General features: G+C 50.8%; 1 protein-coding gene across 12 annotated transcripts in view; it reads left to right on the top strand.

Moving 5' to 3' along the window:
- The window catches only part of TTLL11 (tubulin tyrosine ligase like 11), a 245861-nt gene that overhangs the window by 203762 nt on the left and 14152 nt on the right, over positions 1 to 27947 (top strand). For 9 of the 12 annotated variants that reach the window (XM_045043382.1, XM_045043378.1, XM_045043376.1 and 6 more), the window contains one exon: positions 4436 to 4542. In XM_045043382.1, coding sequence (XP_044899317.1) covers positions 4436 to 4542 — 107 coding nt within the window. Of the gene's footprint in view, positions 1 to 999; positions 1214 to 4435; positions 4543 to 5351; positions 5468 to 8238; positions 8385 to 27947 lie in introns of those variants that run through there. The other 3 variants (XR_006589015.1, XM_045043380.1, XM_045043379.1) reach the window with 3 other exon arrangements.

Below are 27947 nucleotides of genomic sequence, written 5' to 3'. Positions count from 1 at the left end.
GGTTTTTCTCTTTTTCCTTTTTTCCCCCCTTCCATTCCCTTTTCTCATAGGGAGATATTAATATGTTTCATAATGGGTAGCTGTGGGGGGTTTTATGCTCTGAGAGGCAACATGGTGTGTTAGAATGTTCTGGAATAGAACTGTAAAGGGTCTTGTCTCCCCTTCTGTCATTAACTCCTTCCGTGACTTTGAAAAATCCCCCTGTTCTGTGATGATCTCTTTCCCGCAATATTGTGAGATCCTATGCCTGCGCTATCAATAGCCTTTAAAAATATACATGTTATAAACCAGAATCGTCATTTTCCCTCCTAGATATTTAGTGTTGGGTTTTCTTTTTTAATTAACAAATATTGATTACTTGTTAGCCTTCACCTTATAGAAAACTCTCCAGGAAAAAATAAGCTTCTTTTATTTCACAGAGAAGGAAGAATGCGAAGGAAATTCTATAAATAGAATTTTATAGAGTGGAAAAAGTTGGTTTCTAAATTTCCCATGAGATGTCAGTAGTTGTTGAGAGGAAATGAGGATGGTGATTTCAGATCTTTCTAAACTTGGGCTCCTAATGAACTTGAATGATTTGTGATTGTCTCCCACCATATGTGCCCAAGTTCCTGTGATTCTGGGAGGAAAACAAAAACAACAAAACAAAACATTTCTTCGAAGTGGTTCTACATCATGGAGGAGGGCTGGGAGCCGTCATTTGTTACTTCCCCATGTGTGCCAGGCACTGAGCTAGTCCTTAAAATGGTTTTGTATGGTGAGTAGCGGTTTCCTTGTTGTACAAATAAGGAAATTCTGATGCAGAGAGCTTCAGTGACTTGTTCAAGGTCACGTCACAAAGTCAAGATTCAAAGTCCTGTGCATTTGACTCAGCTCTTTTTTTTTTTTTTTCCATACACATTTCCAGTCTATCCTTTCTCAAGAATTGTTCTGGTTTCTCATGTTACCATATTTCTTGGACTTCTCTTCCACTAAAGAATTTACTCCTCTACTCCTTAGTTATTTCAGGAACTGCATCCCAGGGCATCAGAGGAAACGCTACCAAGATTAAGAGCTACCAAGGCTTCCTGTTTTTAACCCCAGACTCTGAGATCTCTTCCACCCTCTGAGAGTGGTATCCAAGACAGATTGTGCTCTGCATCACTCACTGGGCTTGGAATCCCACCTACACATCGTGGACACAAAGTCAATTCTGCACCGAGTGGATGGATAGGTGAAAAAGTCATTCGAAAGTCTTGACCCTCCAAACAAGGAGGCTTTTCCTGTTTGGGTCAATGAGAATTTTGAGTGGCCATGGGAACAAACCTAGGAGAATCTGTCTCCAAGTGACCCTGGTTGTCTTCCCCCGGCCTTATATCCCAAAGCTTCCCAACAGGGTCTCTCTAGAGGCTCTGGCCTTACTGGGCCCTGCCTGGGACTATGTCTCAAATCCCAGGTTCTTCCTGCAGCCCTGGGCTGGGCCATCTCCCTACTTCTCCCCAGAGCCCCTAAGTCCACTACTCTGTCCTCCAAGGGAGGACTGGATGTGAATCCCAGCTGTGTGATCTTGGGTAAGTTATGTCCCTTCTCTTGAGTCTCAGCTTACCTGTCCCTGGAATGGGACTAAGAGTACTTCCTTTGTAGGGTGGTTGTAAAGATGGACAGGAAAGGGCCTGGCATACTAAATGGGTGCCCGAGAAATGAAAGAATCAACATTCTTTTAAAGCATCTCCTGTCTCCTGCAGCCAGCATGGGTCCCTCCTTCCCCTGTCCCCATACCAGATGTTACAATCAACTGTATTTGCAGGCATCACTAGGGAGGATAAGTTACCTCGGAAAAGGGATAAACGGAGAATTCTCTTTGGTAAATTACGGCCCCTGCTAAAGGTTTGACACTTCTATTTTCTACCTGTCAGAAAAAAATAACTATATACCAGTGGTCAGTTTGGTTTCCCTTTTTATACTCCATTAACCCACAGAGCAAGCCAGGCAGAGCTCCTGTCCCGTGGGGGAGCAGGTAGTCCAGAGGACACTGATACAATAATTAGAGAAAAGTGGTGGCCCTTCCTAATGAAGCTTGGAAAGCGAGCAGCGCAGGTTGTTGGAACACCTTGGGAGAGACTGGAGCGTCGTCTCCGGTGGAGCCCAATAGAGATAGCCATCTTGGTGACAGGCGACATGAAAAGCTCTGCGTCCATTGACATGTTGTTACCGGGGTTCAATAGCTGTGCGCTGATGTGTTTGAAGTCCGCCACCGGTGACTGGTGATTGAAATACGGAGCAGGAGCCCAGGAGGAAGCAGGATGTGAATTGATGGCCTGAGAAATACTGGCAGGGAAGAAAGGAAGGAAGAGGGAGGGCGGGAGGGAGGGAGCCGATGTGCTGGCATGTAAGGAACACCAGCCTTGTCTGGGCACCATGCCGGGCACACTCACGGCCTCCATCGTCGGGGTGTGTGGGTTTGGAGGGGGGCCTCGGGGGTGCCCAAATCCTGCTTGCCAATCAACCCCTCTCCTGTCGGGCTTCTAAGGGACCTATTCACACGAGGGCTGATGACAAATGGGAAATCAAAGAACCACTTTATCATTAGCTGGGGCAACGGATGAGGCCATATTTGGAGAGTTGAAAGCAGCATTGAGCGTAATTCGGCCAAACGGACAGCTGGCCCAGAGGTATGACTCCACGATCGCGAGGGCAAATCCAGCTTGTGTTGGGACTCGCTTCCCAGCTCGACCCTGTTCGGGAAGGTGGTGCATCTGGACAAGCCAGGGGCTACCTTTAGTCTGGATGGAGAGCCCGGGGCCCTGACATCCAGACGCTCTGACTGGTGAGCTCCGTTTCTCCAGAATGGACGGGGCCACTTGCTGAAGGGTCAGCCCCAAGCAGCCTCCGAAGATCCCACGCTCTAGCTCTGGAAGAGGAAACGAAAAGTGGGGAGCGGCTGGGAAGAGAACCAACAACGGTGGGCCAACCGGGCTCCAGGCACCATGCCGGGTCCTCGGCCCGCACCGCCTCATCCTTCTTCACCGCCGCCATGGGGGCAGATACTATTCTCTTCATTTTAGGTAGCAGCAAATAAAGGCACTGAAGGTTTAGGTAAATGCTCACGGTCACATAGCTAGAAAAAGCAGCAGAGCCAGGGTTTCTATCCTGGTCTGTCTGATGCCCAAATCACGCTCTTTTCAGTGTGCCAGACTGCCTCCCCACATCTCCAGACCAAAAAAAAAAAAAAACCCCAAAACCTAGAGGGGAGGCAGAGGATTGCAAACATGCCTTTGTGGCTTGGACAGGGAGCAGGTGTGGGGCTGAAAACCTGGTTACCTTGGCCTCTGTGCACTGGAGGAAACAAACCGGAGGAGCCTCCGAAAGTCTGACGCCAGCCTCTCCCCACCCCTGCTGCTTCCAGGTGACTCCCCAAAGTCAGGACTGAGCGTGGAGGGGTGTGGGCCAGCCGCGCTCATCTGCGCTGGGAGTCTCGGGCTCACCGTTCGGGACCCACGTGAAATCTTCAGGTGACAGATTCCGATGGGCGACGGGCAGGAGCCTCCAGCCCCTGTCTGTAGGTTTGGGCCCAGGGATGCAGCCGGGAAGCATTCCAGTGGGGAATCACTTCCGGACAGAAGCGGCATCTTCCGTCTGTTTGGGTGACAGTGCCGTTTTCGTGGGGCCATCCGAAGTGTGCCACTGTCGGCCGCCTGGGCACTGGTAAGAGAGCACGGTGCCCAGGTCCAGCCTTTCTCTCTCTTCCCAGAGACGAACGCACGTGCAGGTGAAGAGGTGCAGAGGTGCATGTCCGAAACGAGGAATTCCCTTTCCCTCTCGGAGCAGGCAGAGACCTCCCCTGGCCTGTGTGCAACAGGCCGATCCCCAGCGGCTGCAGAAAAGACTGACTATTTTACAGGGGAGGAACGTGAGGTTCCGGAAGGGGAGCTGGATCAGCCGGGACCATTAGCTTCTAAGTGGCAGAGCCATTCAACTCCAGACTGGCCGTGTCCGGGCGCCGGGGTGGCTCAGTCGGTTGAGCGTCTGACTCTTAATTTCGGCTCAGGTCACGACCCACAGGATGTCCGTGCGGAGCCTGCTTGAGATTTTCTCTCTCTCTCCCTCTGCCTCCTCTCCCCTGCCTGTGCGTGCGCTCTCTCTCTCTCTCTCTCTCTCTCTCTCTAAAAAAAGACTTGTCATCCTAAAGTCCTTGCTCTTTCCAGCCCTTTAGAATTAACCAAATTACAGGAACCCACATGATCTAATCTCAGCTTACATTTTCAGCCTTCTCTTCCCCCGCCCCCCCCCCCCCACCTGCCCTTCACCAGCTCCAGCTGTGGGGAGGGAGGGCCTTCCAGGCAGGGGTGAGGACACAGCCCCCACCACCCCCCCCACCCCCGGCGAAGGCACGGAGGCAGGCCGGAAGAGGCCACACTCCTTCTGGCAGTAACATGTCCCTTCGCGTCTTTGGCAGGAACTGCAAACTCAGCAGCAGCAGCTTGTCCATGGCAGCCGTGGACATCCTCTACATTGACATCACCAGGAGGTGGAACTCTATGACCCTGGACCAGCGGGACTCAGGTACCTGATGACTGGCCTCCGCCCTGTCCGGTGGGAGTCCAGCTGGGTGGGCGGTACCCTTCTGGTTCCTTCTTGTTTAAGGGTCAAGGTTGGGGAAAGAGGAAGGCTGTCCTGTTCAGCTGTAGACATTCCCAGGGGGACGGAGCTGAATTTGAATCTAGGAGCACTGTCCTGAATTCTGCTACCAAGGCTGGCCCCCCGCCCCAATTCTAGTTCCACCGTCAGAATCCCTTATCTTTGTGTAAGGCTTTGATTCCATTTGTACTGGAAACACTCAATTATCCGTTCACCCCTCGGCACGCATGTGCTAGCGTGTGTGGGCCAGGCCCTGAGTAGACGGGAGACAAAAGCGCTTAGCTCTCAACCGTGGAGGAGCTCGCTATAGGGCAGGGGGGCAGAGGAGAGCCCAGCCCTAGCATGGTGTGCTACCAGCCCAGGGGGGCACCGAGGGGCTATCAGGAGCCCAATGGAGGCGCTCCCATCGAGGGAGGCCCAAGGAAGACTTTTTGGAGAAGGGGGCGTGGGAGAAGCCACTGAGTGGGGTGGTGTGGACTGTCTGGCAGGTGTGGCTTGCCCAAGGCACGGACGCTTGTGGAAGGCTCAGGTAACCCCAAGAAGCTTAGAGGGACTGGAGCAGGAAGGGAAGGGAGATGGGGAAAATGGGGTTGCAAGAGCCACTGAGGCCTTGAATGCCACACTAAAGACTTTGCTCTTGATCCTCTAGATTACGGTGGGGGGCCGGCGGGGAAGGACTCCTTTAGAAAGATCCACTTTGGGGTGAATGTGTTTCTGATCTTATTTCCTGACAGAGGGTGTTTTTCTAAAGAGTCATACTAACCGTACCTGACATTTGAACAGCTCATCACAAAATTACCCCGAGCTCTCATGCATAGTCCTTCATTAAATGTGCCCGTGAACCAGTGCACTGGGTATCCACGTTTGAATTTCACAGACGGTAAACTGTAGCTCGGGTGACCCGGCACCCGGGCTTCCCTCCCCTGGGCTGCATCCCTGCGAAAGGAACACGGGGCAGAGGGGGCACCTCAGGAAGCAGCTTTCTTCCTCCTGTGGTTCGGTGGAAAGGACGAGAAATCAGAGGTTGGGAGATCCAGATTAGAACTGACTGTGCCATTTTCTACCCATGTAAGCTTGAAAAGCCATTTCACCTCCTGAGTCTCCGTTTCCTCTTCCGTAAATGGTGCCAACAATACCCGCTCGCCAGGGGGGCCCTGAGGTCTCCTACGTCAGTGGATATGACAGTGTCTGGAGCCCTTGCTGGCAGTGCAGAGCAGTAATCCCATTAGCAGGCTCCACTCGGGCTGGGTCCGTCTGAGCGTGGGGTGCTCCCTGTCGCGGTCAGCCCTGGGCTACAGCTTTCTGGCCACGGGGATCATTACCTTTTAATAATGACGCCACTGGCTGCCAGTTGTTGGGCAAGTCCTACGTGGAAACGCTCTGCTGGGGGCTCCATATGCACGGCCCTGGCTGGAAGTCCGGAGGTAGGTACCCTCAGCTCCACCGCAGAGAGAAGGGTGCTGAGGCTCAGAGGCACAGCTGGTGGGCACGGCTCCAACACCACGCCGCCTCAGTTTCCCTTCCGGGCTGCTTGATCCCACCAGCCGGTGCTGGCGTCGGATGGCCTCCAGGCTCCCTACTGTTCTCCTTTCTGAACTCTCAAAGCAAAACCCAGGGAATCCCAATACTCACTGACTCCACAAGGTGGGTGCTAGGCGTCTCGGCCGGTGGAGCGCCCTCACAGCCTTCCCTGGCAACCAGGAGAGGCTGGCGATGGAGCGTCGTCTGGAGAAGCAGGCAGATTAATTATCATCTCGAGGACCGAGAGCACTCGCATGACAGTCGAGCCGCGCGCTTTTTGCTGACGCCTCCAGAAAGTGAAGGAGCGTTTGCTCTGTGAGTTGAATGCAGGAGTCATCGCAGGATCCCGTGGAGGGGGCCAGAAGAGGGGGTGGGGTGGCAGCGGAATTATTAAATATTGAAATTGATCAGGAGTAGCAGCAGGAAGCTATTTATCATGTTTTATTGCTTCAAACTAGCATTACCATCTGGCCCATTGTTAATTCTGAATAGCTTTTCATGTTTTGTTTGCCTCTTAAATTGCTCTCTGTAAGCGGAATCCACAGGGGCTGTCCACGGTACAGGCGCGGGTGGGGTTTTCCGGGGTCTGCCAGGATCTCTCCGTTCTGCTGACCAAGCTAAAGAGAGGAGAAAAGTACTTATTTTTAGCACACACTGGCAAGCGAATCCGGGGCTGGGATCTCCCAGGCCTGTTGCCACGCCTCAGTAAGGATTGTTAGCCGGGACCGGGATCTCGAAAGTCCCTCCCAGGTGCATCTCGCTGCCCCTTCTCACACTCAAACACCAGACCGTCAAGCGGGTGATTGTGTCCCATTTTACAGATGAGGATCCTGAGTTTCCAAGAGCGAGTGGCTTGTCCAAACTCCCATAGCCAGTGAGTAGCAGAGCCCACATTTGAAGTCAGGCCTCCTGCCTCCTGGCCCAGGATGCTGTCCCCAATCCAGGGGGCCTTTGTGTGACTGGGCTGGGGGCGAGGCTTGTGAGGCAGGGAGGTGAAAAGTCGACTCCTGAAGCACAGGGCCTATGGGAAGATGGAACTGAGTGGGAGGTGGTTGCCGGTCTGAGCCTCTGTCTCCCAGCATCCTCAGAGCTTAGACTCCTGTTTCCATGGCTCCTGAAAAGAAATAACAGATGCAGGGGGGTGGGGGTGGGTATAGGCAGTGGGGGCTGGGCATTAAAGCCAGGAATGAGAAGCCCGTCTTGCGCCCCCGTCTCAGCGGCCACTGCGGTCTCACAGCTGGCGAAGCCAGGGCCCGGTCCTTGCTTCCTGAGAAGGCTGGTATGACACCCCCGATTCTCAAGGAGAAGCAGCTTCTGGAGCAGCCACATTCTTAGGAGCATTCAGGAAGCTCCTGCAGAGCAAAAGAAGACAGCTGTGGTTGAGTGGTGGTTCTTCCCTGGGGCAAGTGTCAGCAGGAAGACCAGAGAGTTCTCCTTCCTTCCCCCCACCGCGCCGCCCCCGCCCCCCATGGTGCACAGCCAAGGGATTCTCATGCCCTCAGTTCCATTCCTTCCCCCCACCGCACCCCCCCCCGCACCCCGTGGTGCACAGCCAAGGGATTCTCATGCCCTCAGTTCCATTAGCAGGCTCCACTCGGGCTGGGTCCGTCTGAGCGTGGGGTGCTCCCTGTCGCGGTCAGCCCTGGGCTACAGCTTTCTGGCCACGGGGGTCATTACCTTTTAATGACGCCACTGGCTGCCAGTTGTTGGGCAAGTCCTACGTGGAAACGCTCTGCTGAGGCTACGCAGAAACACTGGCAGTTCCATGTCAGAGGGGGGCAGCATGACCTGTCCCCGAGCCGTCTTGGGGCTGACAAGAAAGAAGTCAGAAGAGTGATAGAACAAGGGCTTGCGTTCTCAAAGGGCAGGGGCTCATTCATCCACTCATTCAACAAACAGGTAACGAGCATGTTAGCAGGTGTCCGGCCTGGTAGAAATAGAAAGAGAAATTACTTACAGATCCCACTCTCGAGAAAAAAGAAATAGTAGAGACCATTTACTGAACATTCACTATGTGACGGAAATAATTCTTGTTATGAGTTATCCCATTTAATTCTCATACAGCCCCGTGAGCTAAGAGTTGTTATTCCCGTTTGACAGATGAGAAGTCTGAGGCTTAAAGAGGTGAACTGTGGATTGAAACAGCTGCATCCAGGATGTCAGTGGGGACCCTAGGATTTGAACCAAAAGCAGTCTGCCTTCCGAATCCATTGCCTTTTCATCATACCCAGTGTCTCCAGCCATACACATAAAAAGGACACACGGTTGTCATAGGGTGTGGCCAGAGTCGGGGTTGGGGGGGGGCGGTGTGGGGGAGAACAACAAAGGGGTATTGCTGTGAGGGTTAAGAAAGAGAACACAGACTGGGGCACCTGGGTGGCTCTGTTGGTTAAGCATCCGACTTCGGCTCAGGTCATGATCTCACGGTTTGTGACTTCGAGCCCCATGTCGGGCTCTGTGCTGACAGCTCAGAGCCTGGAGCCTACTTTGAATTCTGTGTCTCCCTCTCTCTCTGCCCCTCCCCCGCTTGCACGTGTGTGCACGCTCTCTCTCTCAAAAATAAATAAATAAATATTAAAAGAAAGAAAGAAAGAGAGAGAGAGAACACAGACTTAGCATCCCAGAAAAGGCATCCGCTGCGAGTTTTGTATCCCTGAGACTAGCACAGGGCCCAGGGAATGATGAGCAGACAAATAGCAATAAAAAAATATCCTGCACCTGCAAAGTAAGGCGTTCTGAGTGTGAGAACCGTGGCTTATAGTAGAGGTGGTTGCTGACAGGGTCTCCTTCCCCTCTCCTCAATGTCTGGCATAAAACGCCAGCTCATTTGGATAAGACCTTCACCCCACGCCCAGCACTAGCTATGTCCAACTACTCGTGCTAGGTCCCCTTTCCAGAAGCCAGCCCAGACCTTCCTTCTGGCCTCATGAGGCTTTGGCACCTACTGAAGGAGCTAGCCAGATTCCTGATGTGTGAGACCTTAATGAACTTTTATATAACCTGCATGGGGAGACCCTAGTATTGAAATGGAAGAATAAAAACTGTATTTATAAAGATTAACGAGGAGAAAAAAAGTCAAAACTACTATTAAAAAAAGAATGCACGTTTTGGGATCTAAATCTCAGACCATCCTGTTAAGTAACCTTGTTTTCTATTCTTTTTTTTTTTTTTTTTTGAGCTCAAGTGCATAGAATTGGATTAATCATAATCTTTGGTTCGTGAGACCTTCTATCCAAGTCCATGCATAACCTGCTTTTATTAAGTTAGCTTTCTGAATTAGTAATTTTTAATAATGTAATAAGCATCCACAGACTCACCACCCAAAACAGAAGCCAAGACTTCACAATAACCCGCATCTAGTACGTGGCTCTCCCCCAACACCAGCCCGCCCCCGCCCCTGGCTCTCCCCACCCACAGAACCCTCATCTGCAACCCCAGGCTCATCAGTCCCCAGATGGTCTTGCCTTTCTCTCTGTTAGAAAGTCAATGGCTATTTAGGAGCTTGATGGAATTTAGTACTAGGCAATCTCACACTCCCCAGCCAGCCGATGTAATCGACATATAAATAAATAAATAAATAAAGACTTCAATGTGTAATTCTAGAATTTCTAGCAGAACAGAAATCTAAATGAGGGTCTTCTCAGAAAAACTGAGGTCTGGCAGTCCCGTCGGTGCCCAGAATGAAATGAAGACACAAATTTGTCTGTGAAGATGCGGTTACTTCATGTAAATTGCACTCACGAGCGCCTCCTTATCTCTGAGACTTTGCTCTCAACGCTTCCCAGAGTGGAATTTCACTTCTCTGTGCCAGAGACGAGGACAGCATCAAGATTAGGCAATAAAAGGTAGTATTACTGCGTCATCTCTGAGAGGGAAACGTTTCACTCGCGGAGGGAACCTCTGAGCCCAGCACCTGGACATCTTGTCCATCTAACACACAACCGACCTCTAGGGTCCCTCCCAGTCATCAACGGGAACATGACTGCAAAGCAAGGAAACTCGGATTCAGGAGTCTCTTCCGCCCCCCTCCTCCACCCATTCAAGCACACCCACACCTGGCCTGCAGAGGGAAATCTAAGAGTGGCGTAGTTTCATGTCTCATACATCCTGCACACTCTTTGACTAAAATAAGAACCGTTTCTTCCACCCCCTGAAGGATGCCTGAGCTACGTGCCTCCTTTCCTGGGGCTGCCTTGGTTTGACTGGCAGTATATCCAAAGCCACAGGCTCTGGGATCGGACAAACCTGGCTTCAAATCCAAATCCGGGCTCCCTAATTGGTAGCTGCGTCACCTCCGCAAGTTACATAACTCCCTCCGAGCCTCGTGTTCACCATCTGTAAAGTGGGGATGATAGCGGTGCCCGCCTCCTAGAAGCATCGCTGTGGATGAAGTGACGCAAAGCGCTCAGAGCAGGGTCTGCCGTCCGTGGGAACTGCTCAGTAAGGGGGCTCTCCCTGCGCCCCTCTCTGAGACATGCCTCCCTGCACCTGCTCATGCCAGCCTGGGGACAGGACAGGTGCTGGGACCAGACGGGAAGAAGTGCTTGATGCGAGAGGCGTGGCACACGAGCAGTGGCATCACATTTCCCTCGGTGCCCAACGGAGTGCTGCCCCCCCCCTTCCCCTCCACGACCGCCCTCACCTGCTTCTGGCCAGAACCGTGACCGCAAACAACCTGGGGCCAGGCCGCCCGCGGGTCCCGCGCCCTTGCCCCTCAGCCCTGGCCCACACCGTGGGGTGGTTCGGCTGGGAAGAGGGGGCGCGAGGTGGGTGCTGTGAGCCTGGGGAGGGTTGGAGACCTTCAGCAGGAAAGGCGGTGCTGGAAGGCTCGGAGCTGCGGGGCCTGGAAAGCTCGCTAGTTGCCCTCCACGCCAGCTGTGGTGTCTGATGAATGGCTGTGGCCATCCCTCCACATGCCCGCTCTCACCCTGGTGGGTGCTCGCTGCCCAGGCTGGCCGTGCCGGCCTCCAGCCCCCCCCCGTCTGCATCACCTTTCCATGCAGAGCCCGCTGGCAGCTGCCTGCAAGGCCAGCTGGTCTAAGACTCCAGGTCCAGGGTAGAGCATCTGAGTGAATGAGGGCCTCGCGGACTGGGGCCCTCCTCTGCAGCCAAGCCTCCCCCCAAAGCCCCCTACTCACTCGCCCCAGCCAGGAGAGCGGCCGCCTTGGAGGTCCTCCACCGAGCCCCCTCGCCTCTCTCCGGCGCTCCACCGCCCAGGCCGTCTCCCCAAGGAGACCCTCAGACGGCGCCCCCTCCCCATCAGCTCCAACAGCATCCGGCCCTGCTCTCCATCCGGATCGCAGCTAACTAAACGCCGTGGAATGAAGTGTGTGGCATCTCTCTGAAGCTAGACTCGCCTCCGCGAAGCCTAGAGCTGTGCGTGGCACACAGTAGGTGCTCTGCAAAAGTGTCAAATGAACTAGGATCAGACCCTGACAGTCAGCGGCGCCTGTGGAGGTCTGAGTCTTGTGACGGTCTCTCACCAAATTTCCTCAGTCGACTTATGCAAATCATCTGCCTCCTGTACTTTCATCAGCTGGAATGAGCCCCCACTGAAATGTATTTGGTTAACGATGTACTGAAATATTTAAAAGTATTTTTACTCGGAATGTTGAGCGGAGCCTCGCTTATACATATACATGGGTGGCCCCCTCCCTCGGAAATATGGGAGCCCGCGGATAACTAGGCGGGTTTCATGCAGCGCCTCTTGCGACGTGTCTGGCACAAGCCACATTCTGCAGCCTTGAAATTATCTCGAAGTCAGATGGGCCTCTCTGGATGGGTGCCCTACACGCTTACAAAAGAGTCGGCATCAGAATTAGTTTTAATAAAAGCAAGTGAGCGGACAGAAATGCCAGCTCGCCCTCTCCCTCGCACAGACACTTCAGGGCCTGCCACTCCTGGGCTGCGCCTTCTGGAATTACTTCTCCCCTTTGCCAGGGCCACGACGAGGCCCTGCGTCAGTGGCACCTGTTCTCCATCATCCTCTCCGCTGTCACCTCCCGGGTGGAGGGAACAGGATCTCTGTCCACTGAGCTGGCCTGACCCCCCTCCCCAAAAAAAGACACAAGAAGGGGAAAGCAGAATGATAGTTTATGCAGCCCCCCCCTGTTGCTTGCACCTGTGTGGATCATCACAGCACCATGGAGGCTGTGGGGAAGCGGGAGACACATGGACTGCAGTTCAATCCCCAGCACCTTCCCTCTGGCAGCCCTTAGTGGTGGCACTCCCGCTCTGGGAGCCTCGGCCTCCTTTACAACGGGGCGGAGGACATCCGCCTTGGGTTGTCGTAAGGATTTAGTGAGGAAGCACAGGCCCCCCGACCACAAAGCACCCTCCCAGTCCGTCCGTTTACTGAGTGTTCACATGCTGGTGAGCTCGGTCTTATTCCCATGACCCCCTTCTCAGAGGAGGAAACCAAGGCTGGGGTCAAGAGGGATTCTAGGGACAGAGCAGGAACCCCACCCGGAGCCTTTACCTCTCGTGCTGCCTGGGGAAGTGACAACAGTCACCACCTCTTGAAGATGGAAAGACCCCGTCAATCCCCAAATGTCCCCAGGCTCGAGAGAGCCGGATTCAGTGACTGAGGCATCCCTAAGGTTGGGCAGAGCTGTGTTTGGTAAGACAATGGTTGGTCCCTGATCTTAGTTCAGGGAGGCGTTCACAATGACAGATACATGAGGGGGTGGGGCAGGGGCGGGGGACTCCACCCCCAGGCATCCCCCACCTGCTCCTCCTCCTGCCGGGAGCTGGATAAATGTTCCCACCCACTTTATTGTCACAAATATGGCACTGGAAGCTCCCCAGAGCCTTGCTCTCTGGAGTTGAGGAAATGAGGATTAGATGGGTTAGGGGCCACACCCAGCGGTGCCCAGCCCATATGAAACACTTACAGAAAAATTGAGCAGGTAGTACCAAGAATTCACTTATATCCCCCCACACTGTCCCCTGTAATATCTTGCATTACCGTACATTTGTTACAGTTAGTGAATAAATACTGATACACTATTAAAGTCCACAGTTTACGTTCAAGTTCATGCCGTGTTGTATATTCTGTGTGTTTTGACAAGTGCATAATGTAATTTCCCCAACATTGCAGGACCCCACAGAATATTCTCACTGCCCTTAAAAGTCCCTGTGCTCCCCCACCCCCCCATTCATCCTCCCTCCCGTGAGCCCCTGGCAACCTTTTTTACTGTCTCCATAGCTTTGCCTTTTCCTGAATGTCATAGGGTTGGAATTGTACCATGCTGCCTTTTTAGACTGGTTTCTTTCACGTAGCAGTATGCATTTAAGGGTCCTCCAAGTCTTTTTGTGACTTGATAGCTCAGTTCTTTGTATTTCTGTGGAATAGTCCACTGAATGGATATGTCACAGCTGGTGAATCCATTCACCTATGGAAGAATATTTTGGTTGCTTCCAAATTGTGGCAATTATGAACAAATAAAGCTGCTACAAACATTTGTGTGCAGGCTTTGTGTGGTTGTAAGTTTTAATGCAACTGGGCAAATACCTAGGAATGTGATTGCTCGATCATACGGTAAGACTATGTTTAGCTTTGTAAGAAGCTGAACTGCCTCTCCAAGTGGCTGGTTCACATTTCCACCAGCAATGACTGGGACTTCCTGTTGCATCAGAGTCTGGTCAGCATTTAGTGTTGTCAGGTTTTAGATTTAGCCATTGGAAGAGGAGTATAGTGGTATCTCATTGCTTTACTTTGCATTTCCCTAGAGGCGTATGATGTTGAGTATCTTTCCATTTGCTTCTTTGCCATCTGTACATCTTCTTTGGTGAAATGTCTGTTCAGATCTTTTGCCTGTATTTTAACTGAGCCATTGGGTTTGCTTTTTTTCTTATTGTTCAATTTGAAGAGTTCTTTGTATATTTTGGATACAAGTCCTTTATTAAATATGTCTTCTGGAAGGGTTTTCTCCCCGCGTGTGGCTTAGCTTCTCGTTTTCATAACAGTGTCTTTAAATTTCTTTAAATTTTTAAAATTTTTCATAACAGTGTCTTTAAATTTCTTTAAATTTTTTTAATGTTTTACATGTATTTATTTTTGAGAGACAGAGTGAGACAGAGTGCGAGTAGAGGAGGGGCAGAGAGAGAAGGAGACATAGAATCCGAAGCAGGCTCTGGGCTCTGAGCAAGCATTCAGCACAGAGCCCGATGTGGGGCTCGAACTCAAGAACCGTGAGATCATGACCTGAGCCGAGGTCAGACACTTAACCGACTGAGCCACCCAGGCACCCCCACAGAGCAGTTTTTAATTGTACTAAAGCCTAACATAATTTTTCTGCTTTCATGGATCTTGTTTTGGTGTTGCATCTAAAAACGCATAGCCAAATCCAAGGCCCCCCCCTAGGTTTTCTCCTATGTTATCTTTGAGAAGTTTTATAGTTTTGCATTTCACATTTAGGTCTGTGATTTATTTTGAGTTAATTTTTGTGAAAGGTATAAAGTCTATGTCTAGATTTTTTGGGGGGTGGGGCGTGGTCTGTGGATGTCCAATTATTCCAGCACTATTTGTTGAAAAGACTAATTTTTCCCCATTGAATGGCCATGGCTCCTTTGTCAAAGATTAGTCGGTGACATTTGCCTGAGTCTATTTCTGGACTCTCTATTCTGTTGCACTGATCTATTTGTATGTTCTTTTGCTAATACCATGTTGTTTTGTTTACTGTAGCTTTACAGTAAGTTTTGAAGTTGGCTAGTGCCAGGGTTCTGACTTGGTTCTTCTCCTTCAGTATTGTGTTGGCTGTTCTTCCCTTTGTCTTCCCATGTAGATTTTAGATTCGCTTGGTTGATATCCACAAAATATCACAATATTCACTTGGTTGATATCCACAAAATAATTTGCCGGGATTTAATTCGGAACGTGTTGAACATATATACCTTTTCTTTTCTTGTCTTACTATATTAACTAAGGCTCTTAGTACAATGTTGAAAAGAAGTGATGAGAGGGGACATCCTTGACTTGTCTCCAATCTTAGGAGGAAAGCATCTAGGTTTTCACCACTATGATGTTAGCTGTAGGTATTTCTAAATAGATATTCTTTATCAAAGGAACAAAAAAATTTTAGAGGTTTTTTTTTTTTAATCATGAATGGGGATTTGAGTTTGTCAAATGTGTTTCCTGCATCTATCGATCATATAATTTTTCTTCCTTAGCTTATTGATGTGATAGATTACATTAATTGACTAGTGAACATCGAAGCAGCCTTGCATACCTGGAATAAATCCCATTGGTAATGGTGTATAATTCTTTTTATACATTATTAGATTCCATTTGTCAAAATTTTGGGGGGGTTATTTGCACCCATGCTCATGAGAACTATTGGTCTGTAGTTTTCTTTTCTAATAATGCCATTATCTGTTACTAGGATAATGCTGGCCTTCCAAAATGAGTTAGAACATGTTCCCTCTCTTTCTGTATTCTAGACAAGGTTGTAGAGAACTGGTATAATTTCTTTCTTAAATGTTTGGTAGAATTCACCGGTGAAACCACAGGGCCTATTGGTCCACTTGATCTAAATTACCAAATTTGGAGGCAGAGAGTTACTCATAACATTCCTTCATTAGCCTTTTAATGTCCATGAGACCAGTGAAGCCTCCTTCATGGTCTGATATTAGTGATTGTTGATTACTAGTTAGTTGTCTAGCAATCTACTCTCCTTTTTTCTTGGTTAGCCTGGCTAGAGGTTTATCAATTTCACTGATCTTTTCACAGAACTAAATTTTTATTTAATTGACTTTCTCTATTGATTTCCTACCTTGCTTTCATTGATTTGTGCTCTAATTTTTATTATTCTTTCTCTTCTGCTTACTTTGGGTTTAATTTGCTCTTCTTTTTCTAGTTTCCTAAGGCGGAAACTTAGATGATTGGTTTTAGATCTCTCATCTTCTCTAATATATGCAGTCCATGCTATAAATTTCCCTCTAAACACTGCTTTTGCTGCATCCTACAGGATTCAGTAAGTTCCATTGTCATTTTCACATAGTTCAAAATATTTTAAAATTTCTCTTGATACTTCCTTTTTGACATGTTGTTTAGACATGTGCTATTTAATCTCCAAGTATTTTGAGGCTTTCCAGCTATCTTTCTGTTACTAACCTTCAGTGTAATGCCATTGTGGTCTGAGAGCATGCTTTGCATGACTTCTAGTCTTTCATATTTGTTAAGGTATGTTTTATGGCCCAGAATACAGTCTGTCTTGGTGAGTGTTCCATGTGAACTGAAAAGAATGTGTATTCTAAGACTCTTGTAAAGGGAAGTATTTTATACACGTCAATTAGATCCAGTTGATTGATGGTGCTGTTCAATTCAACTATATCCTTACCAATTTTCTGCCTGCTGGATCTGTCAATTACTGAGAGAGGGGTGTTAAAATTCTCTGACTTAATAGTAGATTTGTCTGTTTTCTCTTGTAGATCTATCTGTTTTACCTCACGTATTTTGACACTCTGTTTTTAGCTACACTCGTGTTGAGGACCATTATGTCTTCTTGGAGAATTGACCCCTTTATCATTATGTAATGCCCACCTTTATCCCTGATAATTTTCTTTGTTCTGCAGTCTGCTTTGTCTGAAATTAATTTCGCTGCTCCAACTTTCTTTGGTTAGCGTTAGTATGATATCTCTTTCTCCACCCCTTTGCTTTCTGTCTGTGTCTTTATGTGTAAAGGGGATTTCTTGTAAACAACATAGAGTTGGGTTTGTTTTTTATCCACTCTAACAATCTCTGTATTTTAATCGACATATTTAAACCATTCACATGTAAAGCAATTATTAGTATTAATTCGTCTTGACAAGTTTGGTAGAATGCACCAGTGAAGCCATCTGGTCCTAGAGTTTTGATTGTTGGGAGATTTTGATGACTGATTCAGTCTCCTTACTAGTACTTGGTCTTCTCAGAAATTCTATTGCATCATGACTCAGTCTTGGCCGGTTGTATGTTTCAAGAAATTTATCCATTTCCTCTATGTTGTCCAAAGACGCTGTTCCTGGACATTCTCCCTTTTTACATTCTTTCTTTTCATATTTTACTTTGTGACATTTTGATTGACATGTTTTCAGCCTCACTGATTCTTTCCTTGTCTGTGTCTAGTCTACAGTTGAGTCCACTGGGGGCATTCATCATTTCTGTTACGGTGTTTTTTGCTTCTAACATTTTCTTTTGATTCTTTCTTAGACTTTCCATCTCTTTCCTTACATTACCCATCTGTTCCTGAGTGTTGCCTACTTTTTCCATTAGAGCCCTTAACATATTAATCATCATCATTTTTAATTCTCCATTGCGTGATTCCAACATTGTGTCATAGCCACGTCTCCTTTTGATGCTTCCTTTGTCTTGTCAGACAAATGTTTTCTTCTTGTCTTTTAGCAGGTCTTGTGATTTTTTTGTTGAAAGCCAGACATGGGAGATCAAGTAGTAGGAACTGAGGTAATCAGGCTTTCAGCGTGAGGTTTTCTGTTAACCCAATGAGGAGCTAGGCTGTATTTAATGTTTACTGCAGCTGTAGGCACCAGAGGCATCAGTTTCCTTGCTTTTATTTTCTCTCCCTGTTGTCCTTGGACTTTCCTAAAAACTCCTTGAATAGAGAGTCTTTATCTTGGAGCTGTCAATTGTTATCCACTGTGGTTACTTTGGAACCCTTTCGATGAGTGGTAGTGAGGTGTTGGGGAGAGACAGCATTTAATAATCTGATCTCTAAATCTCAATTTCTTAGTGGGCTTGGGTCCCTGGACTGCCACATTCAGAAGTGTTCCTCAGCCCTTTTTTTCTGCCCTTATGTGAGACAGGAAGGCCAAAAGGGCTGGAGTAGTCTAATCACCCTTCCCTCAGGTCAGATGAGCCTCTGGTAATGTAGTCTCCTGTGAGAGCAGTCTTTTGTGATGGAGAACACTCAGAGCACATTTTGGAAAGGTTACTTCCCCACACACCTCCCTGCCTGAAGCATGTGGGATTTTTCTCCAATCACCACCTTGAGAACCCAGTGGGGCTCTGGAGGTACAACCCACAGATGCTTGAAGGACCCCTAAGACTGGGCTCCCGGACTTTTTAACGCTCAATCTCATCCATTCAGCCTCCAGCAATTCCTCAGTCACCAATGAAGCACTCCTACCAGTTACTGGCTCCAGCAGCCACTGCTGGTAAGCTGACCTGGGCTATGATTCTCTGTTGTCACTTGCCTGTCTGGTTTTCAGGGTGACACTTTGCCCTGTGACCTCAAATCTCTGACAGATGTAAGGACTGTCATTGATTTTCAGTTTGCCTATCTTTTTTTCTTATTGTGAAGATGGGAGTGATGACTTCCAAGCTCCTTATACATCAGTGCTGAAGCTGGAAGTCCTCTATGTGCGTTTTCCACTTTTCACACCAACCTGGAGAGTTAATCCTTCTACTCCAGGTTACAGAGAAGAGACCTGACGTTCGGAGAGGTTACCTAATGTGCCCAGGGTCACCCAGCTAATGGGTGGAAGGAAGAGCCAAAATTCTTTGTCTTCCGCTTCTACCGATCTCTGAGAAACTGCCAATCCCAAGCATTCCAAATATGTTTACAAATACAGGCTTTTCCTGGAGATTTTCATGGAATTCTTGGAGAAACCTGGGCTTGGTCATTTAACCTGAGAATGAAATGAGAACCTCATGGGCCACCTGACCAGTCTCTGTCTCTCGTCAAGAAAATGGCCAAATTAGCCAAGATAGGGGCACCTGGTGGCTCAGTCGGGTTAAGTGTCCAACTTCAGCGCAGGTCATGATGTCGAGATTCACGACTTCGAGCCCCACGTCAGTCTCTGTGCTGACGGTTCAGAGCCTAGAACCTGCTTCCAATTCTCTCTCTCTCTCTCTCTCTCTCTCTCTTTGTCCCTCCCCTGCTAGCACTCTGTCTCTCAAAAATAAATAAAACATTAAAAAAATTTTTTTTTCTTGAATTAGCCAAGATAGATCCTTATCCAGGCCTCTCACATGGGGCCAACTTCAGCATTCACTGGTAACACTCTCCAAATTATGTTTACTGCCATAGAATCATAGTGTTCAAAACCAGAAATGCCTGAGAGATCACCAATTCCAACGCCTTTGCTTTACAGGTGAGACCCTGAATTCTAGGGACTCTGAGACCCTGGTAAGTTCATGAGAAAGCCACCTGCCACCCATTGGCTTTCTACCTTGCCACCTGGCTCTTCTTCCTAGATCTTTTAGGAATTATATTCCACACTTATTTTTGAGATAGCCCAGATGAGCACGTGATGAAACCTGCAGTACTCTGCCCCATCCTTTGGCACATGGGGGAGGGGAAGAGGCAGACACCATGCCGGGGCCGTGAGGTGTCCTACATCTCACTGGGAGATCTGGGAGACTTCTGGTGGTGAGCTGTGTCGACCTTCTTAAGTCTGGGCAGACCAGTGGTTCTCAATTAGGGTATGATTTTGCACCTCCCCCCACCCCACGCCCTGGAGGACACTTGGCCATGTCTGGAGACATTTTTGGTTGTCACAACTGGGCAAGGAGAGAAGTTGCTATTGGCATCTCGCGGGTAGAGGCCAAGGATGCTGCTTTACATTCTTTAAGAAAAGATTTTTTTAAGTTTATTTATTTATTTTGAGAAAGAGACAGAGAGAGTGAGCAGGGAGGGGCAGAGGGAGAGGGAGAGAGAGAATCCCAAGCAGGCTCCGCACTGACGGCACAGAGCTTGAACTCACGGGGCTCGAACTCATGAACCATGAGATCACTACCTGAGCCGAAACCAAGAGTCAGATGCTTAACCGACTGAGCCACCCAGGCACCCCTTAACATTCTGTAATGCATAGGACAGATTCCCTCCCCCCCCCCAACAAAGAAGTTTTGGGCCCCAAATCTGGAAAAGTATCAAGGTTGAGAAAGGCTGAGCTGGAGTACGCCCATTCAGGATCTCCACGACTGCTCTGGGCTTACTTGAAATAGCCACACTTTCCCTTCAGCTTCCCTACCACAGCTCCCGGGCTGGGGGGACAGTCCCCCGTGCCCCGCCACACTCGGAGATTGCACCTGCCAGCCACCGCGGGGTGAGGGATGGCGGCCTCTGGGGAAAGCGTGTGCACCTGAACTCTTCAGCGAGACCTTACATGACTGAGGTGCTTTCTTCTTGGTGGCAGGTGGGTGTCTCTGCCCACACTTCCCCACTGATCACGTCTGTGAAGGGAGGAGGAAGCCTTATGTAAGCGCAGCCTCGCACAACCTTCTGTCGTCCTGGCATTCCAGGGCTTGGGAAACCCCCTCCCTCCCGAAGTCTCAGGGAAGGTGGTTCTGTTCTGAACCGGCCCTGCCTGCGGGGGCTGCTTACCACCTGAGGATAAAATCTGAGCCCTTCAGCCTTTGAGATTGGCCTGGCCAGCCTCCCTGTCACCCCCCCTGCAGCCCCAGCCCCCCAGCCCCGCTCCACTCTCCCCCCCACGCACTCCAAGTAGCAGCCTCACGGGCTACTCTGAGCCAGACCGACATGCTTCGGCTCCTGCCTCTGCTCCCACTCGGCTCCCTGCCTGGAACACCCTTCCCTTCCTTGCCTGCCTGGACAATGCCTGCCTGTGACACCCTCCTTTGGGACGCTTCCAGGCCCCTCTCCCTGCCTCCCCGCCGGCCAGTTCTGCTCTCTCCTGTTCCCTGTCAGTTCTCGGCACCGCCCTCCAATAGGCCTTACCTTGCTGGATCCTCAGTGTTTGCGGATGTCTGCCTCCCTCTCCACCTGCCCCCCACCCCGTGGATGCTGAGCCCATCCCTGGTTCACGTCTAAGGCCCAGGGTTTAGCACAGAGAAAGCTTCCTGGCAAGGTGAGCGAGTGAATAAATGAAAGAAGGAATAGATAGATGGAATGTCACTGCTCCTTATGCTCGGAGTGGCCACTTCCAGGATCCTCATGAGTCCCCGTGGCTCACCTGGTTTCCCAGACACAGGACACATGACCTCAGCTCTGCCTCTTTCTGCCATGGATGCTGTGTGATCTTGAACAAGTCACTTGCTGTCTACACCGGGTGCCGTCTACACGGTAACCAGCTATAACACTGTAGCGTGGCCCCGGTGCGATCCCACGTAGAGGAGGAAGTAGAACCCCAACCAGGTTCAGGAGTCCCCATTTGTGGTGGCCCCCACTGGCCCCCACAGAGCACTGCTCCGGAGCATGAGTACAGTGAAAGAAACATTTCCTGCACTAATAAAATTACCTTCTCTAAAGAAGGCAATTTGCATGTTAATGTTTTGGGTAATTCTGTGCAGCTCCAGTGCCCTCGAGGCTGCAATTTCTCTCTGACAAAGTGATAAAAATAAACTCCCGCATAAAAGAGCATTTCTCTTCTCTCTCATTTGCGCTCCAAAGTGACATTCTTAATGTGAGTCAAGCTGAAACCCACTTCTCTATCTTGTTTTTGACACTGATCTGCCTCCCCTCACCTCTCCCCGTGACAGACCAGCTCCTCAGAGCGCCTCAGAGGGGTCTCTTCCTGAGGAGCCAGCTGGATCCTCTTGGGGAGCGGGCACCCCCACTCTCGAGGCTCCAGACTCTGGGCTTCTGCAAATTCCAGAAGGTGCAGCCAGTTAACTGGAGGACAAACATGGGGCACGAGGAAGAGGGCTGCCTTCGGTGGGTGAGTTAGGGTGGTCTGTCTACCCCCAAATTGCCCATTTTTTGGAAACAACTACAGTGGCTGGAGATTCTGAGACTCTGCCCTCCAGGGCGGCAGACTGTTGACCCTCCAGGCTTGGCCTTTCTGATCACCTAGACGTAATCACCAAAGAGGCTCGGATTTGGGGGTGTCCTTCCGTGCCGGATGCTGGCCCGGCCCTTATATCTAAGTTCTCTCATTGAAACCCCACAAGAGCTGGGCAGGGTAGGTAGAAGCTGAGGCTTCCAGAAGGGAAGGGAATGAGCCAAGGTCATCTAGCAGCACCTAAGAGACAGACCTTGAGTTTGAACATAAGTGCAGCCTGCTGTCGATGACCCAAGCAGTGGGAAAGGAGGAGAGAAGCGCCATTTACCAAACACCTACTATGTGCCATGCGTTATGTGTGTATATTTAATTCAGTTAGTCTACTAGTGTTCGTGACAGTGTGTGCAGTGACCCGTAGGACACCCAGGCCTCGTGCCCCTGACAGTCTTGAGGCGGAGGCAGACAGAGATTAAACATAGAAACGCAGAAATAAACATGTATTTACGTGCAATGAGAGAAAATGACTAGGTTTTAAGGAGGATAGCGGAGAAGACCTAATTTACATTAGGAGGTGGGTCAGGGAGATCTGTCCGTACAAGTAGCATCGTAGTTGATGTCTAAGTGCTGAAAGGTGAGGACCCAGGGAAAGAATGTTCCAGCGGAGGGAATGGCTAATGACAAGGAGCCCTGAGGTGGGGGAGGTCGGGGCACGCAGGCAGAGAGCAGGCTTTGGCTCACAGGGGGCTGCAGACGCGGGAGGGACTCCATCTTGCAGTGGCTCCGAGCAGGTTAAGGCATGTGGGTGTTGCTCTGAATGCTGGTGGCGAGGTGACAGCAGGATATGTGGCTTGGTTCGTGTTTTGAAAAGGTCATTCTGGCTGCTGTGTCAGAAGGGGCAGTGCTGGAAGCGGGGAGGCCAGTGAGGAGGTTGCTGTCGGTGGTGGAGAGGGATGGGAGCTGTGGGAGAGGAGTTTCAAAAATGGTTCTCCGACTTCTGGCTTGAGCACTGAGGTGGGTGGAGATAGTATTTATTGAAATGAGTAGGATTTAAAGCAAAACTGGATGGAGAGGGACGACCAGGAGGTCCATTTCTAACAGGCTCTTTGAGATGCTAATGAGGTATCCCAGCAGCAAAAAAGCAGTGTGGCCGGGAGCTTGAGAAGGGAGGAGAGCCTTGATTCACGGAAGATATTTAAAGCCTAGGGAAGGAAGGATGGGAAGGGAGACCCGGGCCCAGGCGGAGAGCCTTGCAGGACCCCATGCCCTGCGAACCTGAGGGGAACCAGCAGAACACCAGAGCCCCCCCACCCCACCCCCCCACCGAGCCAGGACTTGCCGGAAAGATGCAAAGAAAAGCCAGAGAGCGGGCATCAGAGAAGTGGGGAGGGCGCACTTCAAGGAGGGAGGCTTCCCCTCTGGCCAACGCTGCAGCGAGAGCTGGGAAGGGGAACGGAAGGTGCCCGGTCTCTTGGCAGGAGCAGTTCGGGGGGAGGGGAGAGCTGATCCGGGAGCAGAGCTAGAAAGGTGAGATACAACGTCAAGGCAGCCTTTAATCAGTGCGAGAGCCTGGTATGTTTGGTGGCCGATGGGCGAGGTTCAGAAGCGGAGACACTGCTGAGCTGGGAGCACCAGGCACAGACTCCAAACCACCTACCTCTCCTCCCGCAATTCTCTGCTGCTCCCCCTGCGTTCTGACCCTGTCCCCTCCCCAGAGCGTGAGCGCACGTGTGCGCACACACACACACACACACTTTCCTCTCCGCTCTGGCAGAGGAGGGCTCGCACACCTGTGTATCCACTTGGTGGCTGTTGGCCAGTGTTTGTGGACTTGAATCGAATCGCCCCGGCTCCTGGCATACAAACCCTCTAGAGCCAGGCCATGGTGGGGAAGAAGAGTTAGATTTGCACCGTGGAAAGGGACACCCGTGCAGGGCTTTGCTCAGTTGAGCTCCAATGGAGGCAGAGAGCTGGAGCACACGGTGAGAAAGGGTCTCCCGGGGAGGTGATGAGCGCCCCGCCGCTGGAGATGACCAAGTGGGGGTCAGATGCCTGTTGTCAGCAATGCCAGGAGGGCAACCGTGGCTCAGAATCTCACAGGGGAGCTTCAGTCGGATAGACGGTGCTAACAACAGCAGTTGCGCTAAGGTAACTTGTGGCCCCCTCCCTGCCTCTCTAAGTAAGCCTGATGCGGGGCGCAGAGTGCCAAGAGGACAGATTCAGAGCCCGGGTTTGAATCCCCACCCCACCCCCAGGCCACTGGACCCTGCCTGAATGTCTGTGCTTCTGTGCACCCCAGAAGCCTGCAGCGCCCAGATAATAAACAAAACCCAAGACAAAGGCAGTTTTGCTGGTAAACAGCCAAAGGGTTATAAAGGCATGTATCCCCCAGACTTTCGTTTTGAGGGTGAAATGAGAGGTGCCCCTCAAGAGCTGGCCGCAGGGCCTGGTACATATTGAGCACCACTCAGATTAATTCTTACCCTTTTGAGTGTTATTGTCCTGTGAGGGCCTGGATTTCGTTATCTCTGAAATCCTTTCCAAGCCAGAGGTTTTGACCACTTGCTGCGGAATGTGTTGAGCCTCGGAAGGTCCTGCGGGAGCCATTAATCCCAGGAGAAATGTCTCGAGTTGCAGGAAGCGGTGACCAGTCCTATAGCCCATCTTCCCAGCCAGCGACTCAGGAACTTGTGTCTGCCCGCAGTGGAGTCGGGTGACGCCGGACGGGTCTGCGGTGGGACCTTGGGCCACTTTGCGCTGTGTGCCCTGTGCCTAACGAAATGATGGAAGTCCTGCTTGCATCTTTGGTTGTGTTTGTTATTTGGGTGTCCCGGGCTCCTGGCGATAATGGTTTTTCTGCAAGGTCTATCTTTGGTTCCTTCCTGACACTTACTAATTTTTCCGTCCAGACAAGGACAAAGGTGATAGTGGCTTGTTGCTGCTGTAACGCAGAAATACAACGACTGGGTGTGTCCCATTCTGTTCTTGAGCTGGGTGGGGAGTGGCAGGAGGGAGGCTCTCTCTTCCCTGAAAGGATGCGCCTTCTGGAGGTCTCCATCTGGTTTGGGGAGAGGCAGTGCAGAGCAGTGGTGGGAACCCCGGCATGGCCACTGTCCAACGGTGCAACTTTGGGCGGGTGGTGGGACCGCTCAGGGCTGCCACCAGATTACGTGAACGGGCAGGGAAAACGCACAGTGTGACTCCTAGCGGGCAGAACGCCCCCCAATACGTGCAGCTTGTGATTTTCGTCGCTACCATTTTTTTTTAAATATTCAGAAGCCACCATCCCTCCCAATGCTCCCAGAGTCCCAAGAAATCGCCCAGTTTGCCACTCATTTTACCGAAGGGGAAACTGAGGCCTGGAGAGGGGAAGTGACTGGTTCAAAGCCCCACTGTACTCAGGGACAGCCTCCCTTCCGAGAACCCCGGTCTCCTGACCAACTGCACGATTTTTCCTGTCTGTAATCCCAGCCAGTCTGCTCATTTACTCCACAAACAACTGCTGAGCACCTGCTCACGGTCGCTGGGGATGGGGGCGAAGACGCCCTGGCCTCATGATAGTCTAGTGTGGAGACAAGCAGTCAGCTCCCCGCCATAAAAGAAGAAAATGAAGCCAACGTCACGATGGCACCCTAGGAAAGTGTGGTGATGGCGCAGAAACCTTGGGTGGGGAGGTCACCGGAGGCTTCGGGTTATCAAGCACTGTGTTGGGCTTCCTCTGGGTGGAGCCGTGTAAAAGCCAGTTGGGGAAGATGTGACGTCCCCACTTTACAGACGCAGAAACGGAGACCCGCCAAGGGGAAACGCGAGGCCACGGCAGAGCTGGACCCGGAGCAGTGCATCTGACCCCCCGTCACTGTCCCATGAGCCCAATGCCGCCTCATGGGAGATGCTCCGGTCCTTTGAGACCCCAGCCCTGGCCCGGAGCGACTGCACTAATGTCTGGAGGGATTGTGCCGTAGCAAACAGGAGCCAGGCTGCAAGGCGCCCTAAGGATGTGGGGAATGCTTCCGGTGATTAACCACCTTGGAGTTGGTGAAGGCTTCACAGACAACCCTTGCGGGGAACATTCCACGGCGCAGATAGGAATCATTCAGCTAATTCCAGTCAAGATCGTTCAGCTTTATTTCCCACCAACATGTCCAGCCAGAAAGCGTGTATACTTACACGTTTGGAATTTCACTAGGAGACGGAAACATCTATTCTAGGTGGGTAATAAGAAAGATTTCAATCATGGGGAGACAGAAGGAGCTGGCATGTAGCCGGCCGAGCCCAGCACACCAGCACCTTGGAATAGAATTATAGCAAGGAAGCTCAGGTATTTTCGAGAGGAAAAAAAAATGTCTCCTATTCAGTCTGGGATAATATGCCTGGCTGTCAACAATGATTTGGATTTAATTATATCATCTATGCAAATGTGTTCTGTAAACTGTAAAATAATACATAAATGTCAGATGTTAAGAAGATCATCATGCAGGAGAAACAACGAGGTTTGGGCGTCAGGTAGGCATGGGTACAATGCTGTCTGGTCCCCCTCGCAGGCCACCTGGCCTCTCTGGGTCTGCACTCCTCAGCGACAGCGTCTCCTTGTGAACATCACCCTGAGAACCAGAGGAGAAACCGGATATGCCTCGTAAGCTGGCGAGGCATTCTTGCTGTTCCCGTCCTGGAGCCCCAGGGTAGATGATGGGGTCATTGGAGGGCAGCCCCCAGCGCGTTCATTACGTCCTGTGCGCGAGGACCCCTCCCCAGGGTTGGGGGTGACGGGACTTTTGAGGCCAGAAGGAGCCCGTGGGCCCACCCTCGCCCACTGACCGACAGAATGAGGCCATGGTCTGTCAGGGGCCGCACCCCAGTAAGCAGGTGGCAGTCTTGGGTGGGAGACGTGTGTACGGCCACATCCAGAATGTTGCAAAGGCTGCTTTCTCCAGTGACAGCCGTCAACCCAAAATAAAGTTGGGGAAAACGCTCCACGGCTTATCTTCAGGCCTGGGAGGCAGGTGGAGGATGGCTGTTTGCAGAGACTGGCAGATCCACACCTCCTTGCCAACAGCCAGCAGAGATGGATGGGGCCCGTCCCTCCCCCGGGGCCAGGCGGGCATTGTTCCTTCATTTCCTCCTTCTAAACGACCCGACGTAACGCTCCGACTTGGCCATCTCTTTGAAGGCCCTCGAAGCAGCCACAGAGTAAAGAAGTTTCGAGAATGGTTCTTGTGATCTGCCCCCTTCCAGCTGTGCAACTTTGGCAAGTCTCTGTGTAAAACGGGACTGATATTGACACCTGCTTTGAAGGGCTTCCGTGGGATTTAAGTTAATGCACACGAAGCCTTTAGATCAGGGCCTGGCACATAACGAGGGCTCTATAATTATTAACTATTATGGTTTATTTTCATTACGTTTACGGTGACAGGTCGCTAAAGCAATGTTACCAAAGAGATGCCTCCAACTCCAAGTTTGAGCTCTGAGGGTTTTTCAGGCAGCTGGTGGAGGAGCCGGAAAGGGTGGGAGAGGATTTCTTCTATTTCTCCTCAACGGCTCAGGTGATCTCAAAGACTTGGGCGGCGGTAGGAGAGTGTGTCCGGCTGCTGGATGAGCCATAAACAGAACCGAGAAGTTGGGATGCTATGGAATTGTTAAAACCCCAACCCCCAATGTGACTGTATTAGGAGATGGGGCCTCTAAGGAAGTAACAGTTAAAATGAGGCCATAAGGCTGGGGCCCCGATCCGGAGAGACTGGTGTCCTTATAAGAAGAGACCCCAGAGAGCTGGTTCAGTGTCTGTGCCACATGAGGACACAGCGAGAAGGCAGCCGTATGCAGGCCAGGAAGAGAGCCCTCACCAGAACCGAAACCTGCTGGCAGCCTGACCTTGGACTTTCTACCTCCAGAACGGTGAGAAAGTAAATTTCTGTTGTTTAAGCCCCCGCCCTTCCCCCCAGGCCATGGGCTTTTTGTTCTGGCAGCCGCAGCGGACAAAGACGGTGAGGGGCGGAGGGGTGGGCAGTGGGGTTCCGGAGGAGGACGTTTGTTCTGGGCATCCCCCATGGTTCACGATTGCCCACAGCAGGGCCAGCCCAGCACTAGGCTTCTTAACCTCTTTACTTCCCTGCCTCCTCGAGAGCCTTTAAGGA

Source organism: Felis catus, chromosome D4, assembly GCF_018350175.1.
Source record: "Felis catus isolate Fca126 chromosome D4, F.catus_Fca126_mat1.0, whole genome shotgun sequence".
NCBI lineage: Eukaryota > Metazoa > Chordata > Mammalia > Carnivora > Felidae > Felis > Felis catus.
The sequence above is the reverse complement of the archived record's forward strand: the minus strand, read 5'-3'. Positions and strand labels throughout refer to the sequence as shown.